Source organism: Leptopilina boulardi, unplaced genomic scaffold (assembly GCF_019393585.1).
Source record: "Leptopilina boulardi isolate dan_hultmark-lab unplaced genomic scaffold, ZJU_Lbou_2.1 LbouV2_330, whole genome shotgun sequence".
NCBI lineage: Eukaryota > Metazoa > Arthropoda > Insecta > Hymenoptera > Figitidae > Leptopilina > Leptopilina boulardi.
Window position 1 is genome coordinate 581,372 of NW_026137897.1, and position 20,013 is coordinate 601,384.

The 20,013-nt window shown below is 24.2% G+C and overlaps 2 protein-coding genes across 4 annotated transcripts in view; one reads left to right on the plus strand and one right to left on the minus strand.

Moving 5' to 3' along the window:
• LOC127285238 (uncharacterized) overlaps positions 1 to 7,877 on the minus strand; it is an 87,004-nt gene extending 79,127 nt beyond the window's left edge. For both annotated transcript variants that reach the window (XR_007843574.1, XM_051311142.1), the window contains exons 1-2: positions 7,562 to 7,877; positions 70 to 473 (exon numbers count right to left, since the gene is read on the minus strand). Coding sequence is in view for 1 of the 2 variants with exons in the window: in XM_051311142.1 (XP_051167099.1) it covers positions 70 to 170 (101 nt within the window). In the remaining variant the exon portion in view is untranslated. The remainder of the gene's footprint in view (positions 1 to 69; positions 474 to 7,561) is intronic.
• A 6,554-nt stretch (positions 7,878 to 14,431) lies between these two features.
• LOC127285225 (T-box transcription factor TBX20-like) overlaps positions 14,432 to 20,013 on the plus strand; it is a 51,164-nt gene continuing 45,582 nt past the window's right edge. Inside the window, exon 1 of one of the 2 annotated variants that reach the window (XM_051311121.1) lies at positions 14,432 to 15,539. In XM_051311121.1, the coding sequence (XP_051167078.1) occupies positions 15,074 to 15,539 (466 nt within the window). In that variant the 5' untranslated portion in view covers positions 14,432 to 15,073. The remainder of the gene's footprint in view (positions 15,540 to 20,013) is intronic. The other variant, XM_051311120.1, reaches the window with a different exon arrangement.

Below are 20,013 nucleotides of genomic sequence, written 5' to 3' on the forward strand. Positions count from 1 at the left end.
ATGTCAAATTGTGACGCGCTAACTGTCCGGAGAAATTTTATCATTAAAATTGATCGCATTATCACTCACGTGGCGTTGTGTCGAGGTATTAAAAGTTGACTTTTGCTCTGCAGAAGCTGCGGTGGCGGCGGCAAATGTGTATGGGACACCAGGAAGGATCGGTCAATCATACAGTGGCATCTCCTCTTTATAAAGTATCTTTCTATATAGAAATATATATATATAAGAGACCTCTCGAGAATATGGACAGCAAACTCATAGAGTAACCTCCATCAAATCCCAGTTGCCACCGCGGGAAACCTTTGGGGGGTTTTGCTACTTCGTTTGGGGACTGGATATGTAATCTGCTTACAACCTGACGCTGATCCGGACAAATCGCCGCGCACTTACGCGGCACTTCCCTTTTTGGACCATCATTCTCGATTACCTCATCATTCGATTTATTCAATAACCTGCCATCTCTGCGTGTGACTCTAAAAAAAAAGAGAAAAAGATATAAGAGATTATTCTTGAAAATTTTCTCCGTTAAAATATATATATATATTCTTATCTGATTATTTTCTCTCAATTCAAAAGACTTGTATTCAAAAGAGGACAAATTTTCTTCTTTCTATATTCAATAGAACCTGTGTGTGAGAAATTTCTTATCTATTTTTCTTCACAAAAATAAAACCATATCGTTTTTTGATTCCATATCTTTGGAAAAAAGTAAAATCAATTTTATAATTATTATTATTATAATTTTGTATTTTTTTAAAATTACTAATTGAATTTTTGTTACTGTGTTTTCTTTTTTTATTTTCATTTGACATTCATTATTCGCGATAAAATAAAAATTTAGTTAAATAGAAATTCCATCAAAAATGACAATTTTATAGAAATTAAAAATTTCAATTAAAAAATTTAAAGAAATAAAAATCCCTAAGAATTCTGCTAAATGAATTAGTTGTGCAAATAGAAATTCTATTTAATTAAATATCAAACTAAAAAAAAATTCTTTAAATTAAAAAATAAATTATATAAAATTTTTCAAAAAAAAAGTTCAAATTCGGGTTAATAAAAATTATTTGATTCAATAAAATTTCTATTTAAATATTCTGTACAATTAATTGTTGACCTAATAGAAATTTTAGATAAAAAATCTTCAATTTAGCCGAATCATATTAATAATATTTCATATAATATTTTTATATTTTCATTTTCTGATGCTAAACAGAATTTTTGTTTAGCCGAATATTTTTTGTTTGATAAATATTGTTGCTTAAAAAAATTTTTAAATAACAAATTTTTAATTTAGCCGAATTTTTATATAACAGAATTTTTTATTTAGTTCAATTTTTATTGAACAGAATTTTAATTCTGAAAATTATAATTTAACGAAATTTTTCAGTCAAATTTTTATATACAGAATTTTTGTTTAGCCAAATATTCTGTTTAATTAATCATTGAACAAGAGAATTTTTGGAAAAAAAAAACATTTTAAATAATTTAAATAATACATTTTTTTAAAAGAAAATTCCGTCAAAAAAATAATTCAGTTAAAGCGAAAATTCGTTTAAAAAAGAAATTTCGTCAAAAAAATAACAATTAAACGAACTAAACTAAATTGAAAATAGAAATTTAATTGATAATTTTTAACTCTAAAACTAAATTTTTTTTGTACCGGTTTTTGATAATGAAAATTTTATTAAATGAAAATCATAAGAATTTTGCAATAAAAATATTTTCAATTCAAAAAAAGTTGACAAAAAATTGAGAAAATTAAATTTCTAACTCCGAAATGAAATTAACAAATAAATATCTTTAACTCAAAAAAAATTTACAGGTTTCGACAATGGAGTGAGAAAATTAATTTACCCTCTCGTTAAAAATTTTCCCCTCTTGAAAGTGTATATTAAAAGATGGAAGGAAACATGGAATTATATATATATATATATATATATATATATATATATAACAAATTCTGAACAAATTCAGAAATAAATTCTAGGCTTTTAAAAAATATACATATTCTAATGTTAATTTTTCCCCCTTTTTTTTAAAAAAAAGATTCAATTGCTATAATTTTATTACCTCCTTCTAAATAGTATATATGAAAAGTAATCATTTTTTTTAATTAGCCTTTTTTATCTTCGAAAATTAGGAAGTAATTACAACAAATGTAAATTGCATAATTCTGCATATAAGCTCATTATTACTTAAGCTTCTGCGTTACGAATTTCCATGACTGCTACTCTCATGTGTAACGGCTAATAAGCACATTAAATTATTTGCCTCGATGCACTTAAAAGGCAAAAAAAAATATATAGACACCGCACCTCTCCCTTAAACTATAAACTTTCCAATAAGATAAACATCAAATAATTAATTTTGCAATAAAACTTCCCTGAAATTTTTTTTGGAGAAACATAAATAAAATATATTAATAAATTTTTTCACACTTTTTAACATTGGAGTAGTAAAAATTTATTTTTTGATTATTCAAAGTGGAATTATTCACGTGTGTGTATACTATATGTTTATAATATAGAAAAAAAAAGAGTCGGCAAATTTAAAAGGGAAAATTTATCCGAAAGTTACGTTTGAAGTGGTTTCGCTTGTTTAACTCGAAACATCAACGAATTTACCTGATTGCAATATATATATATATATATGCAAAAGTCTCTCAGGGAATATAACGAAACGACCGGAAGTGGCTGGCGGTCTTTCTTTGACGGAAGACGCGTTTTTATACAGATACATAACGTTTAAGATATATATATATATATGATGAACGCTATATCTCGATAAAACCAGTACAAGGATAAATTCGCGATTCACTGCCTTCTTGAGGTCGTGACATCACTCTTTTTTTCATTTTTTATTTCCCTTGAACGATTTTCCATAATTATGAATCTCATAAAATTAAATTTTTTTTTTAATCATCCGCAATGGACAAAAAAAAAAGTTCCATCTCATAAGAAACTTTTAATTGAAATTTTCCCCAATTATTATAATAATAAAATGCTTGGTCTGTCCTTCTGTCTTAACTTGAAGTTGGCCTTTTCTGATTTCACGTGTTTTTTTGAATAATAATCTTATGACGTGTCAAATTTTGACAATTCTTTTTCTCATTTTTGCCAAAGTTGTATAATTCTGTTTCCAAATTTCGGAATAAGTTTCTTTAAAAATCCAAATTCGAAAATTCAATTCACGAAGCTGAAGTACACAATGTTTACCAACGAAATTTTTTTTAAAGTTGTATATTCATTCAAAAATTGTATATATACAATTTTTGAAATACAAATACAAAAAATTTATGATGAGAAAAAAGATGCGCCAGGAAATTTCGTACAAGATAGTAATTTGAAATAAAATTTATTTTTGAAAATTAATTTTTAAGATACCAGGGGCCAACGAATACCTATTAAATATTAATTATAAAAACACAGGCCTCGAATCAACTTAAAGACACAAAAAGTCATTTAGTCGATTTATATTCCAAAAAAAAGTGAATTTGTTTTTTATTTAAACAAAAATATTTTACAGATATTTAAATAAACAATTTTTTTTTAATAATAATCCTTTTCGAAGGGTTAAAGTTGAAATTTTTAGAAATAATTAAATTTCAAAAGATATTGTTAATTTTCAAACAATTATTAAATTTTACAGAACTAAAAATAATTTATCAAACAATTTTTGGAAAACATTTTTTAAATTTAATTGAATTTTCAAAGAATTAAAATTAAGATTTTTGAAATTAATTGAAAGTTTAAGTGTTTTTTGTAATTAAAATTTTAGATGATTTCACTAAAAATTTATTAGAAAATGCGGACAAAGTACAATAATTTGAAAATCATTTTTAATTGAAAAATGGTTTCAGATAGTTGAAATTTCAAAGAATATTATTAAAATAGTTAAAAATAATTGAATTTCCTTCGAGTTATAATTGAAATTATTAAATTTCAAAAAAAAAAATTTTCGATGGAAAATTTTAGAAATAATTATTTAATTTTAAATTGAAAATTTGGAAAATAATTGAATTTTAAATGATTTTGAATTGAAATTTTGGAAAATAATTGAATTTCAATTGAAATGTTGGATAAGAATTTAATTTTAGTTGATTTTTGATTACAAATTTTGATAATAATTAATTTTGAATTTAAATTTTGGGTAATAATTGAATTTTAGCTGATTTTTAATTGAAATTTTTGAAATTAATTCAATTTTATTTGATTTTGAATTGATTTATGATTTTGAATTAAAAATTTTTGGTAATTTTATTTGATATTTTTTTTAAATTATAAATACTTGCTAAATTTTATAAAAATTTTAATTGAAAAATAATTTGAAATAATTGAATTTGTGATGAATTTCATTAAAATTATTAAAAATAATTAATTTAGTGCAGAATTTTAGTTAAATTTTTTTTAAATAATTGAAATAATGAAGATCTGAAGAAGATTTGCATTTTATAATAAAAAAAAATATATGTTATTTGAAAAACTTTTTTAAAAATGTAAAAAAAAGTCGAAATAGTCGCATTTTATTAAAATAAGTCAAAAAAAGTCGTATTTTTGAAAACAAGTCGGAAATAGTCGAAAAAGTCGTATAATCCGAGGCCTGGTTTCAGATAGTGTAATTTTCAAAGAATATTATTAAAATAGTTAAAAATAATTGCTTTTAAATTCAAATTATTGAAAATTCAATTAATTTTGAATTCAAATTTTTGAGAATAATGAAATTTAATTTTGATTTTAAATTTGGAAAATAATTGAAATTCAGTTCATTTTGAATTGAAAATTTTTGGGAAATAATTGAATTTTAATTGAAATTTTGGATAATAATTTAATTTAAGTTCATTTTTGATTGAAAATTTAAATAATTAATTTTGAACAGAAATTTTAGAAAATAATTTAATTTTATTTCATTTTAAATTGAAAACTTGGTAAATAATTAAATTTTAAATTTAAAATTTTGGATAATTATTGGATTTTTAATTGATTTTGAATTAAAATTTCGGGTAATAATGTTTATTTTGAATTGAAATTTTTAAAAAATAATTCAATTTTATTGTGATATTTTTTTTTTAAATTGTAAACAATTGTTAAATTTCATAAAAATTTTAATTGAAAAATAATTTTGATATAATTGAATTTGTGATGTATTTCATTAAAATTATTAAAAATAATTAATTTAGTGAAGAATCATTTTAGTTCAAAATTTGTTAAATAATTGAATTGAAGAAGATTTGAAGAAGATCTACATTTTATATTAAAAAAAGGTATTTTATTTACATTTTTTTTCAAATGTAAAATAAAAAATGTCGCATTTGATTAAAATAAGTCGATAAAAGTCGTATTTTTGAAAAAAGTCGGAAAAATTCGTATAATCCGAGGCCTGTAAACATATAATTTTCATTATTATTGAATATGTAATAATATTCTAATAAATTAACTTATTATTGATAATATTAATCTTTAATTTCTTTATAACAAACAAGTAAATACACAATTTGGCGCGCTTGCGCGCGTTTAATTTTGCTAGTTTTTGTTTTAATTTTGAAAAAAAAATGTGACGAAAAATATACCGTAAAATTGTTTTTTTTTTTCTTTTCAAAAAAACAATTTTCTGTTATCTGCATAAAATTCTTTGCGAGTATAAAATATACAGAAAGAAAAAAACGTTTCAAATTAGAAATATTGTCGATTTTCGAGATAGGAAAACAACATACAGGGTGAGTTTGACCCGTATTTTTTAGTTCACAATTTGCCCGAAACAACGTTGGACACTTTCCCAAGTAGATAAAAAAGATTGGAAATCGGAAATATGATTTGAACAGTCAGGAGCCAATAAGGACGAATGGTCCATTGGATTTTTACGATCGCAACGTTCGCGTTAGAGCAAAATTCTCTATTTACAACCCCAGGATAATAAAAAAGTACAAAAAAAAAAAAAAAATGAAAACAAAAAAACAAAAATTGATTTGCAAATATAGTATAACTGCTAGGATTTCAAGATCCACTTATTGCTCTCGATAAATGATAATGGTTTCTAATCGGTAATTTTTATTATTTCACAATTTCATCCCTCTCGATTTTCATAAATAAAGTCGCGAAAATATAAATTCAATAGAAAGTGGAAAATAAAAATTTTTCAATATATTCAAAAATTTAATTAATATTTAAATTTGAGAACAATTATGAAAGAAAATTCAGCAAATCAGAAAAAAATAATAATGAAAAGAAAGAATAAATGAATAAAAAAAAAACAAATTTGTATATATTACGGAATTGTTCTACTTGAACGAATTTTTATTTTACAAAATTATTATTTACTCGAATTTTTATTGGACTTCGTCGTATTTAAAAGAATTTCTATATTTTATGAAAAACAATATTAGAAGGAAATTATTTTCAAGACTGAAAAAAAATTTATTTGATTCAAATAATCGGTTACCTGACTATTATCGTATTATCAAATGAAAATTTATTTGTATTAAATAATTATTATTTGAGCCAATTAAATATTTATTTATTAAATATTTATTTCGAATAAAGAAATTATTGATTCAAATACAATTTATTTAATTCAAATAAATCTTATTAGGTCTAAGCAAATATTTATTTGATTATAGTCAAGTAGATTACTTGAATCAAATACATTTTTTTCAGTGTAGTCAAAATTTCATTTATTCGGAATTAAATTTTATAGAAATCTATTAAAACGCTGAAATTTTATTTTACAGAACTTTGTTTGAATAAATATCTGGCAGAAAAATTTGGAGAAATATAATTTTATTTATCAAATGGAAATTTGGATAAATAGAAATTTTTGTAAATGGATATATTGTGCTAAATAAAAATTCGGGAAAACATAGAAAAAATATAAAAATTCTCGAAAATAAAATAGAAAAACTAGAACCGAATTTTCTAATAATAGAAGAAATTAAAAAAATATTTAAAATTAGAACGAAATTTTTCCAAAAAAAAACTACATATTCAACAATGTTGATTAATTTTCCAATAGTTTACAAAAATATATAAAAAAAATAAATACGAACAAATTAAAATTGTCTATAAAAAAATTCTTTCTAAATATTCATTTATGTAAAATAAAAAATTCTTTTTCTAAATTAAGTTCAAAAAAAAATTCGAACAAATATTTTCTAAAAAAAATTAAAATAAATAAATTCAAACAAAATTGTCAAGAAAAAAAATTCTAATATTCATTCTGTAAAATAAAAATTCTTTTTTTAAATTCAGTTCAAAAAAAAATTCGAGCAAATAATAATAATATTTTCTAAAATGAAAACTCGTTTAATTCTTTAATATAGAAATTCGGTTAAATGAAATTTCCGTTAATTAATTCGAAAAAAAAAATTCGGCTAAAAATAAGTAAATAAAAATTAAATTACATTAATAAATTGAAATTTTAGGTGAAAATTTGTTTTTCTAAATGCCGCAATAAAAATATATTCTTTACTCTCGAATGGAGTAAAAGTAAATGATTTGTATAAATCGATTTAGCAAATTATATATCCTAAAACCCAGAATACTTGTTCAAAGTTATATATACATACCTTGTACTCTCGTAATTAGAAGCAAGTGTAACTACCGCTGATTAGTAACGGCGACGTTCTGCGCGCAACTATTATCTATGGTTTTCTCAGCATTCCTAATGCAATAGCATAGATATATATATATATACGTCCAGTGGCATTAAAATGGAAATCGGTTAATTACACCATCTCCAGGGATTTACTGACTATCACAAATAAGTGCTCGACGTGTACATTTACATTTTATGTAGACTGTATAACATCTCTGCGGCAAGTTGAAGCTCGTCGGAAAAAAAATATACATATCTATATATTTCCTCAAAGATGTCTCCAAAGAATCATTTCCTGTCAAAAAAAATCAACAATTAATACACTAAATTCCTTTCAATAAAAAATTAAATTATATTTAAATTCTATTTTATTTCAATTAGAATTATTCAAAAAATCAAGAAATTTTTTTATACAAATTCCATGTATAAAAATTCAAACTAAAAAAAAATTCATTAAAAAATGTTCAATTTCTATAAAAAATTAATTAAAAATAAATAATTATTTAAGAAACATTTTTATGAAAAAAATACGTTAAGAACAAAAATTCCCTCTATTGTAAATATAATTAAATTCCTTTTTGATAAAAAAAAACTATATAAAGAATCAAAATATTCCGTTTTATCAAAAAAAAAATTAAAAGTATAAAATTCCGTTTTTGTAAAAAAAAACGAGAAGAATGAACATTCCTTCTTATCAAAAAAATTAAAACAATAAAAATTTCTTGTAAAAAAAAAAAAATAATAAAAATTCCTTTTTATTAAAGATAATAAAAGAATAAAAATTCCGTTTTTGTAAAAAAATACTAAAAGAATAAAAAATAAAAATTCCTTTTTGATGAAAAAAACTAAAAGAATAAAAATTCCGCTTTTTTAAAAAAATTAAAAGAATCCCGTGTGGAAAAGTGATGTGGGCCCCCAGCGGGGGCCCTTATGGATCGCCCTCATGCCATGAGGGCCGCATATGGATGATCCATAGGGGCCCCTCATGGAAACGACATGCTCATCGATGAGGGCGCCCGCATGGGCGATCCATGAGGGTGCCCCTACGGGCGCCCTTATGGGCCCTCACGTTTGCCCTCATCTTGCCCTCAAGTTTGCCATAATGTTTTTTAATCAATAATATTAATAATAAAAGTTAATTAATAATAAATAAGCTTAAGTTATGAATAAATAACATATTTATTTAATAATTATTCAATTTTAAATTAAATTCTTACTCAAATTGAATTTATTAATTAACGTTCTAATTAATTAACTGTCGGATATAATTAAAAGTAATAATAAATTAATTAATTAAAAAATTAAAAAATATTTAATTTATGCATACTATTAACGGATATTTTCATTTTTCAATTAATTCATACATAGAATTAATGATTAAACGCAAACCTGAGAAATAAATAAATCTAACGCATGGGGGGAATCGAACCTACGACCTACGGACTATGAACCTAACGCTTTACCAACTACGCTACGCACGCTACTTCAAAACGAATGCTAACTTCTTGATGCTATTTAAACTTCAAAAATACCTAACAAAGAAAAGTGCTTAACATCATTTAGTTAAAGTTAAGATATTAAATTATATTTTCCAATCAAATGCAATTTATAAAATATAATTAATTATATGCTTTATGATTATTATCATCAATCATCTCAGGTGAATTTTCAAAAAAGTGTAAATATATTTTTATTAAAAACGCGTTTTTCGTTGTTTTGAATCATTGGAAACATTCATTTTTTGTTGATGAAAAAATATTTGACTTTTGGACTTAGAAAATTTTGCTAATCGATCATGAGGGCGATCCATGCGGGGCCCCTACGGTGGCCCTCATCTATTTTGCCATAAGTGTGAGTGTTATTTTCAAAAAAGTGTAAATATATTTTTATTAAAAACGCGTTTTTCGTTGTTCTGAATCATTATAAACATTAATTTTTTGGTGATAAAAAAATATTTGTTTTTTGGACTTAGAAAATTTTGCTAATCGATCATGAGGGCGATCCATGCGGGGCCCCTACGGTGCCCCTCATGGATTCGCCATAAGTGTGAGTGTTATTTTCAAAAAAAGTGAAAATATATTTTAATTAAAAACGCGTTTTTCATTGTTGTGAATCATTATAAACATTAATTTTTTGGTGATAAAAAAATATTTGACTTTTGGACTTAGAAAATTTTGCTAATCGATCATGAGGGCGATCCATGCGGGCCCCTACGGTGGCCCTCATCTATTTTGCCATAAGTGTGAGTGTTATTTTCAAAAAAGTGTAAATATATTTTTATTAAAAACGCGTTTTTCGTGGTTCTGAATCATTATAAACATTAATTTTTTGGTGATAAAAAAATATTTGATTTTTGGACTTAGAAAATTTTGCTAATCGATCATGAGGGCGATCCATGCGGGGCCCCTACGGTGCCCCTCATGGATTCGCCATATGGATCAGCCCTCATGGGCCCCCGCCGGGGGCCCCGAACTCTTGAGGGCAAGATCGTGGCTTTTTCCACACGGGATAAAATTCCGTTTTTGTAAAAAAAAACGAGAAGAATAAACATTCCTTCTTATCAAAAAAATTAAAACAATAAAAATTTCTTGTAAAAAAACAAAAATAATAAAAATTCCTTTTTATTAAAGATAATAAAAGAATAAAAATTCCGTTTTTGTAAAAAAATACTAAAAGAATAAAAAATAAAAATTCCTTTTTGATGAAAAAAACTAAAAGAATAAAAATTCCGCTTTTTTAAAAAAATTAAAAGAATAAAAATTGCGTTTTTGTAAAAAATACTAAAAGAATAAAAATTTTGTTTCATAAAAAAAATTAAAAGAATAAAATTCTTGTAAAAAAAAACAGAAAGAATAAAATTTCCTTTTTATTAAAAAAAAAAAAAAATAAACGGAATAAAAAAAAACGGAATACAAATTCCGTTTTTGTAAAAAAATACTAAAAGAATAAAAAATAAAAATTCCTTTTTGATGAAAAAAATTAAAAGAATAAAATTCTTGTAAAAAAACAAAAAGAATAAAATTTCCTAATTATTAAAAAAAATAAATAAATAAATAAACGTAATAAAAATTCCGTTTTTGTAAAAAAATACTAAAAGAATAAAAAATAAAAATTCCTTTTTGATGAAAAAAATTAAAAGAATAAAAATTTCGTTTTTATAAAAAATATTAAAAGAATAAAAATTCTGTTATAAAAAAAAAATTAAAAGAATAAAAATTTCTTGTAAAAAAACAAATAGAATAAAAATTCCTTTTTATCAAAAAAAATAAATAAACTGTAAAAAATAAAACGGAATTTTTATTCCGTTTTTGTAAAAAATACTGAAAGAATGAAAATTCCTTTTTGATGGAAAAAACTAGAAGAAAAAATTCCATTTTATTTAAAATGTTAAAATAATAAAAATTTCTTGTAAAAAAAAATCAAAAGAATAAAAATTCCTTTTTTTGTAAAAAAAATAAATAAAATTAAAAGAATAAAGCCGCGCGCAAGGATGACGCGGATTTTTGAGCGATTACAATTGCAGGTTGATGAAAAAAGATAAAAAAAGAAAAAAAAAATCTTTAACAGATATGATTTGACACTGACGCTTATTCTACCTGCGACATGTCCTCCTGTGGATGTCAGTAATCGAAACTTAATGTCGCATTCAGACTCTGTCGCACAGAATGGGGGCAATTTTTAGCTTAGTCACGTCGCGGGATCTACTCGCAGATAAAAATATATAGTTTTCCAAGCTTCAGTTCATCCTTAAATAAAGTTCTTCTTTTTGAATGAGGAAAAAAAAGAACGTCACTTGAAGGAAAATTGTTCTCTTTCTCCAATAAAAAAAAAAAAAAAAAAAAAAAGTATATTTTTAATCGCTTTTCTGTCATTAAGAAAAAATACGATTTTTAGAAAACACGAATTTTTGTTAGCAATTTAAAAGGAATATAATTTTAAATATAAAACAAGAACGTTATTCGCCTTTCAAAGTAATAAATTATGAATGTATATAATAAATATTTTACATATATGTCAGACAGTCATATAAGTTACTGGAAAATTTAATTATTCTTTATTTTAAATTATTTAATTCTTTCCTTCATAGCTCTAAGTTTTCAAGATTTATATATACGACACTATATTTTTATCACCGTCTTTTCATTAAGGATTAATTTAATTCAAAAAACCTAAAATAATAATATAATGAAATTCTTCATCTCAAGAAAATAATATTCTCCGCATATACACAGAGTAGACTATATTTGATAATTTATTCATAATAAAAATTAAAAAATTGACGTTTATTGATGTCGCGGAAACTAATAATTTAAATTCATTTTAACTTAGTATTTTTTTTAAATTAATAATTAAATTTATCCCTTATACATACTTAGAGAATTTGGTTTTTTTTTTAATTTATAATTTTCTATCTCTTTGATTTTCATTCTTAGCGAAAAAATAGAATTCTGTTAAATGTATATTAATTCTAGGGAAATATAAATTTTTTACATAAATCGAAAATTTAATTGAATTAAAATAGTTTAGTTAAATAAAAATTCGATTGAAAAGAAAATTTCAACAAAATAATAGAATTCGGTTAAAGGAAAATTTATTCAAAGGAAAATTTATTGAAATGGTAATTTAGTTAAATGAAAATTCGATTAATCGATTGAAAAGAAAATTTCAACAATAAACCAGAATTCGATTAAAGAAAAATTTATTCAAATGAAAATTTTCATGAGGTGCAAATTTTGTTAATTGAAAATTTGCTCAAATATTAAGTTAATTAAATAAAAATTCGATTGAAAAGAAAATTTCAACAAAATAATAGAATTCGGTTAAAGAAAAATTTATTTAAATGAAAATTTGTTCAAATATTAAGTTAATTAAATAAAAATTTGTTTGAAAAGAATATTTCAACAAAATAATAGAATTCGGTTAACGAAAAATTTATTTAAATGAAAATTTGTTCAAATATTAATTTAATTAAATAAAAATTCGTTTGAAAAGAAAATTTCAACAAAAAAATATAGAATTCGATTAAAGAAAAATTTATTCAAATGAAAATTTGCTGAAATTAAAAAATATAGCTGAAATAGTAATTTCAATAAATGAAAATTTTATTTTTCATTTATTAAAATTTTTTTATATAAAAAGTTGCTCAAATGAAATTTTCGATAATAAAAATTCCTTTAAATAAAAATTCTTTCAAAAATTATAACAATATTCGATTAAATGAAAATAGAATCTGAAGAAAATTACAATAAAATAAAAACTTATTTTCCTAAAAAATATAAAAATTTAATTTATCAAATCCTACAAAATGAAAATTCGGGTAGATAAAATTATATAAAAATTCGCGAAATTATAGAATATAGAAAAAAACCGAATCTTCATAATAATTAATGCAACGAAAATTTTATTTTGTTTTTCTCTGATTTCCCAGTCAAAATTAAAATTTTTTCCCCGACCCTATAAAATATTTCAAGATGTAAATAATTTTCAATTATAAAAAATTCAAACAATTTTTAGAAGTAAAAGTATTTGAATTGAAAAATTTTAAAAATTATAATTTTAGTAGGAAAAAAAAAAATATAAAGTAACTTTTTACTATATTTACAAAAAAAAAATTGACTAATCATTTTTAGAAATTTGCTATTTTTCCAGTTTCATAAAATTTCCTCACTTTTCCCTAATTTTTCTGACCCGTAGCAAATCCTGTACTATATATCACTATCAAAAAATTTTCGAAAATTTTTCCAAAAATTTCAGAAAGCGCCAAAACAGCGGCGGGAAATTTTATTTCCATTCAATCAGACGGAATTATTATTCCTAGCTATATATATATATATTCGGAATTATTTTTCCACTAATTGGATAGGAATAATTTCCAAATTTTGTAGAAAAAAAATTTACATCTTAACTGGAAATTTTTTCACGCATATTTTGGAAAAAAAAATCCAAAATTGTTAGGAAAAATTTTTTCCTCGTTAATGGAAAAATATTCGCGACCATATATATGTAATTGGAAAAAATTTCCTCTTTTTTCTGTATTTGTAAAAAAAAAAATGCAAAACTTTTAGGAAAAATTTCCCGTCAGTGCGGAAAAATATCCGAATAATTTTTTAAAAAAATTCCTTGACTTTTTTCTGATTTTTCTGAACCGCGTGCGGCAAACCTTGAATAATACAATAATTAAGATAAAATGAATCAGAATAATTTCAAATCAAAGAACAAAAAATTTTTAAGAATTATTTTTCCGAAGAAAAAATTTTGTAGTGCGATATTTCGATTAAAAGTTGTTTTTGTTAATTATACTAATCTCATATATTTCGCATGGACGAATTTTGAGAAGCTCCAAAGACATCTTCATCTTATCGTCTTGATCCTTGAGAAACTTGGAGAACTAGCGCGCATATAGTCTCGAGTCATTGAATCTGCAAAGTTGGGTGAGCTGTTGGTCGAGTTAGATGGTGCGACAAGTCATCAGGAATGGTCCATAAGGGTTTCATCCCTTCTTTGCAAAACTTCGCTCCCTCTCTCTCTCTTCATCAACCCTCATCCTACTATCGCATCTGCTACTTCATCCACCCACCGCCTCTAAAAAAATTCTCTCTCTCTCTCTCTCTCTCTTGCTCTCCAACGCGCATTTAAAGTCCAACAGTAAAACAATAAATTGCTACTCACCCGGCGGAGGCTTGCCAGGGCCAGGAGGGAAAGCGGTCCCTGTCAGCAATTGCCCCCTCTCGTAAGAAAAAATGGCAGCTGCTGTGGCTGGATGGCGCGTACGAGACTATAATACCACACATTCCCTTCTATATATATGTGTATATATGCATATTACAAATACATTTCCAACTTTTCTGTGAACGTTCGCACGTACATGGGATGGTGGTGGTGGCGGCGGTAATAACGTCGCTATCATCAGAGGCAGCGACTGGGGCGTGGCAGAGAAAACCCTGCTGATCGAAAAGGCGGAGCTTGGAATATATTCTCTCTTTCTCTCTCTCAACACACATCCCTCCTCTTCTCCAGGGTTTTGCTCTCTCTCACCTCCTGCTGCTGCAGATTGTGTTGAGCCTTCTACTCCAAAAGGTATAATACAGGGGTAGGGGAAATAACCGCGATTCCGTGTCGACGAAGCACGGGTCAGTCTTGTCAGGCAACCGGTCTGTCGTTACTCGCAAACGTTCCGGTTTTTACTCTCACCACGCGATTTATTCCTTTTTTTTCTCTCCAAGTGATCAGTGTAGTGACTAAAGGATTACATATTCCATTAGAGAATCTAAAACAGAAAAATTTTACTATTAGGGAATTCTATTTAGAATTCTAAGTGTCATATCAAATAGTGGACATGATCCTCGGATATGTGATAAGATAATTACTTTTTAAAATACCCAAAAAAGGGAGGGGGGAATTGGTATTGAATTTTTTTTTTTTTTTTTTTTAAATCAAAAAAGGGGGAAAAAACGTTCTCTAGGGAAACGTTTGATATTAGGTGATGTTGCTGGAGTCGCGTGCCCTCGCCGGAAGGAAGAGAAACGGACTGATCCTGTCTACTTTTGGGGGTGGTGGAGGCGGGGGAGGAGGTGGTGGTGGTGGTGGCGGTGGAGCCCAAAGTGAAGAGGACGAGGAGGACTCGCGGGGCCTTCTCGGGAATAAAATAATGCAAGCCGAGGGAACCGTCGCCGCCACCACCACGGCTGTTAATTCATCAGGATTATCAGGTTGCACAAGAGACGAGGGTGATGATAGTTCTAGTCAGTCACCTAATGGAAGCCTTAATAATATTACTAATAATAATAATTGTAATTCAAATCGGCAATGTGCAACTGACTTTAGTATTGCTGCGATTATGGCAAGGGATTCTCGACATCAGCAACAACAACAACAAACGATTCATCAGAATCATCATATTCGACATAGTCAACAATTGGCCGTCGGCGGAGGAAAACTACATCAGCATGGTGAGTTTAATTATATTTATTCCCTACTGTACCTTTTGATCCTTTGTGAATACTTTTCACATTTTTCAATTTCTCCAAACAATTTCCAAATCGAGGTGAATATGTCTTGTCAATTTCCAAAATTCCTTCTGTTGATCGTCCTTCGTTATCAAGCGGAAAATTTGCTCCTTTTTCTATCAAAAATACCTGTGGAATAAATAATTTTGTTAATTTTCGTATGAAAAAAATTATTTCGCTTATTTGTTAATTATATAGAAATTACGTGATTAATTTGAAATTTTGTATCTTAAATAAATATAAAATAAATTTTGGAATTTTGTTATTGTCCTCAAAGAGGGGTTGAAAAATATAACGAAAAAAAAATATATTAACCCCAGTGAAGAGCAAATTATTTTCTTAAAAAAATCACGATTTTTGAACGAAGCTGAAGTACGCAACGTTTATATAAACAATTTTTAAGGAAATAATTTTTTAAAATAAAAAATTCTATAATTTTTTGCCTAACAATTATTTTTTTATAATTTATTGATTAATAAAAACTACAAGAAATATTTTTTAGACAACAAATTATAGAATTTTTCATTTTAAAAAATTATTTCTTTAAAAATCGTTTATATAAACGTTGCGTACTTCAGCTTCGTATTTTTGATTTTGTTAACAAATTTTTCAGCGAAACTATAATTAAGGTTTTTTGTCTCAAAATAGAATTGGAAATTTATTTAAATTTACTTAAAAAAAAAAAAAAATAAAAAAGTTAAATAAATAAATAATAATAATAAATAAATAATAATAATAAAATAATTAATAATAAATAAATAATAATAAAATAATTAATAATAAATAAATAAATAAAAATAGAATTGGAAATTTACTTAAATTTACTTAAAAAAAAAATAAAAAAATGAAAAAAGTATTTAACAATTATTTAATAATTTAATATTTAATAATTAATTTATTTTAGATACAGAAATGAAAAACATTGGTCTAATATTTAGTTTTAAAAATCAAGAAACTTATATGCTTAAGATAAAAAAAAAATTTTATGTTAAAATCAAAACTATTGTTCTCAAAGGGTTAAAATAATGATTAAAATAATAAAAAATTATTACAATTATTATTATAAATATATAAAATATACAATAAATTTTAAATTTATTCAAATTAATTTTTGGAAAAATAATAAAATTTGAGCGGAATAATATATTTACAAAATTTTCAAATTAATTTTTTGCAAACTAATCAAATTTGCGGAATAAATATAATTTTTGACAAAAAAAATATAGATACTATATAGAATTTTATTACTTTTTCTATGAGATAAATATGGAATTAATTATTGTATATCTTTTAATTAAATAAATAAAATAAATCTTTAAATTTTGTTATTAAATGACATCAAAGAGTGGTTGAAAAATAATTTAAAAAAAAAATTAAAATATTGATTGAAATAATAACAAATTACAATGAGAACAATTTTTACTATTAAAATACAATAAATTTTAAAATCAAATTAATTTTTGGAAAATAATTAAATTTGCTTATTAAATCGTTTACAAATATATATATTTACTGACTTTTTAACTGAATAATTTTTTATTTTCTCTGACTGGAAATTATAATAATAATTTATTAATTATGTACTTGAAATTCTGAACTAAATGAACGAAATCATTTTTTTTTAAATTACTATAGAAATAAAAAATAAAAAAAAAATATTTAATAATTATTTAATAATTTAATATTTAATAAATAATTTATTTTCGATACAAAAAATAATATTTTATAACAAAATTTGAAGTTAAAAAGTAGTAAACAAATTTTTCGTTCATTTGAACGTTCATAGAATTTCAAAGTTACTAATTTTCTTTCAAAATTTAAAAACCTTAATAGAAAAATACAAAAATCAAATTTCTCTTCAATGAATAAAAAAAGAAATCTAATAGAATTTAATTTGATTATAAAAAAATTAAACACAAATTTAAATTGATAGAATAATTTGATCATTTCAATATATATAATAATTTAATGAAATAAACCCCTCTACTTTAATTTGATAATCTAATCTGGATAATTTAATGAATTTTCAATATTATGATAATACAACTGTTGCAATAGAAGATTTTAATTAACAAAATTTTGCAATTCAATTTTTTTTTTAAATTTGCAAATTTTGACAAAATACTAATAAAAAAAAATATTTTACTACGATAAAGCTGCATTTAAAAAAATTAATCTAAAAAAACATCAACAAAAATATTTTACAAAGATTTGACAAGATTTTGAAAATTATTACAAAAATGTTTGCAATTCGAATTTTTACCAAATTTGCAAAATACAAATAAAAATAAACTATTTTACTTTGATAAAACTCAAATCATTTTTTTTAAAAAAAAAACCCAAAATGAAAAAAAATATTTTGCTATTTGCCAAAAATTATCAATTTTTTTTTCCAAAATAAATTCTTTTTCTTTCAATTTTGCCAATCATTAAATTTTCATTTTCTATCTAAATTTGACAATCGAATTTTCCTAATGTCGCAATAATGAAAAAATCAATTTGATTTAATATCAAAGAGAAAATGAACAATTAACATAGTGACCGTTTGTTTTGGCTATTAAAAAATTTTTTTTTTTAAAATCGTTAATTTCACTTTAGAGACAACATATAATGAAACGAGTAATAGGGAGAAAAAAAAAGAAAGTATAAAACGTACTTCGATAAGCATTTCCACAACATCAGTTTAATTACAGAATCCTGTCGTGACTGGTATATCCTAGGAGTCGACAATAAATAGGCAATGTTACCATAGTATATTATTACCGTTAGACACGAATCCTCATATTATCCAGTTAATGACAGTGCTTCGAGATTGCTTTGTCATTGACGTTTAGTTAAAGCTTAAGTACCTGCAGTCATTTCTGATTCCTGATTCATTATCATTCCCCCGACGCTCTAATTAGTCACCATTTGTCTTTACTATCTGAAAACAAATTTATCATTTTTTTTTTCAAAAACGAAAAATTATACAACACATAATTAATATTAACAAGATATAAAATTACCAACATTTTCCATTAAAAAGAAAATATATAAAAAATTATTTATAATAGAAAAAAAATTTTGCAATAATTTTTCTTTTCATAAAAAATAAATAATTTAAATTACAAATTTTTTTTGGGAAACAATTTGGGAAAAATTCAATTCTGTTTTTATCTCGCGTGTTGGTGTGTTATATTTTTGGTTGCCTTAAATTTTAATTCATTTCAGTAATGTGTCGTTGGTAATTTTATCGTGAGACGAATCGTCTCAGTGAATTATTGAAGTACATGGCGTTAAGAAGCTACATAATTGAGTTTGAATAATTACGGATATTCGTCTCGCGTGTCTTGCTCTCCATATTTCGACAAATATAATTTTGGCACAAAACATATACATTAACGCGCGCATCACTTGTGAAATTGCGTTATTCTTTTGTTCTCATTCGGTATTTCCGCGCGGCTATTAAAACAATGGAAAATATTTTGTTCATTATTCACACTACAAATATATAAATAAATTAATTTTTTTGCGCATAATTATATTCGGAATATTATTTCAAATATATATTTCACTAAACAATGCGGATACTTGACTCAACTCAATTTAGTTCAAACCTATAAATACAAGAATGTTAACTAGAAAATATTTCGAAATATTTTTAGCAAATAAGAAAACAACGAGGCTGTTATTGAATTTCCTTTTTTTTTATTAAATTACTGATATTTTATTGTTTTGAAATAATTTTTGTTTACTATTTTACAATAATAAAAATTGAGAATTTATTTTCAGGAATGTGAAATAACTTTTGGTTTAGAATTAAAGAAAAAAAAAAGTGTTGAATTAATACAGTAGTTCGTCGTGTGTATATCACAAAAAAAAAAAATACGAATCGTTGGGAAAAAAAAGAAGAATAAAATAAAAAATCATGGTCGACTTGGGTTTCATTAACGTGTCAACCCGGGCACATAATAAATAGCCAATGACTTAGTTAGTCAGAAGTCAGGAGAGAGGGCTCGAAAAACTGGTTGTGAGTTGTTTTGGTAGTTAGGGTAGCTGATACTTCATTCGAGGACCCGCATGAAACATATTCGGAAGCAAAAAAAAAAAAAAAGAAAGAAGAAAAACAATATAGAAATTTTAAACCGCAGTTTATATATACCTACATCAAAATTCAATTGAAAGATTTCAAAAAAAAAAAAAATATCTTTATACTCTCGCGGAAATAATTTCTCCTCGAATAGAAAATTTTTCAAAATTTTCGCCTTTTTTTAATATCCTATCTTTCAAGATAAATTTTTTTTACATAAATTTCTTTTCAATTTCTTTTGTTATTCCATAAAAATTTCTTTTTTTAAATTTGTTATTTTTTGTATATATAATATTTTTTTTAACAAAAAAAAAATTATATTTATTATTTTAATTATTATATTTATTA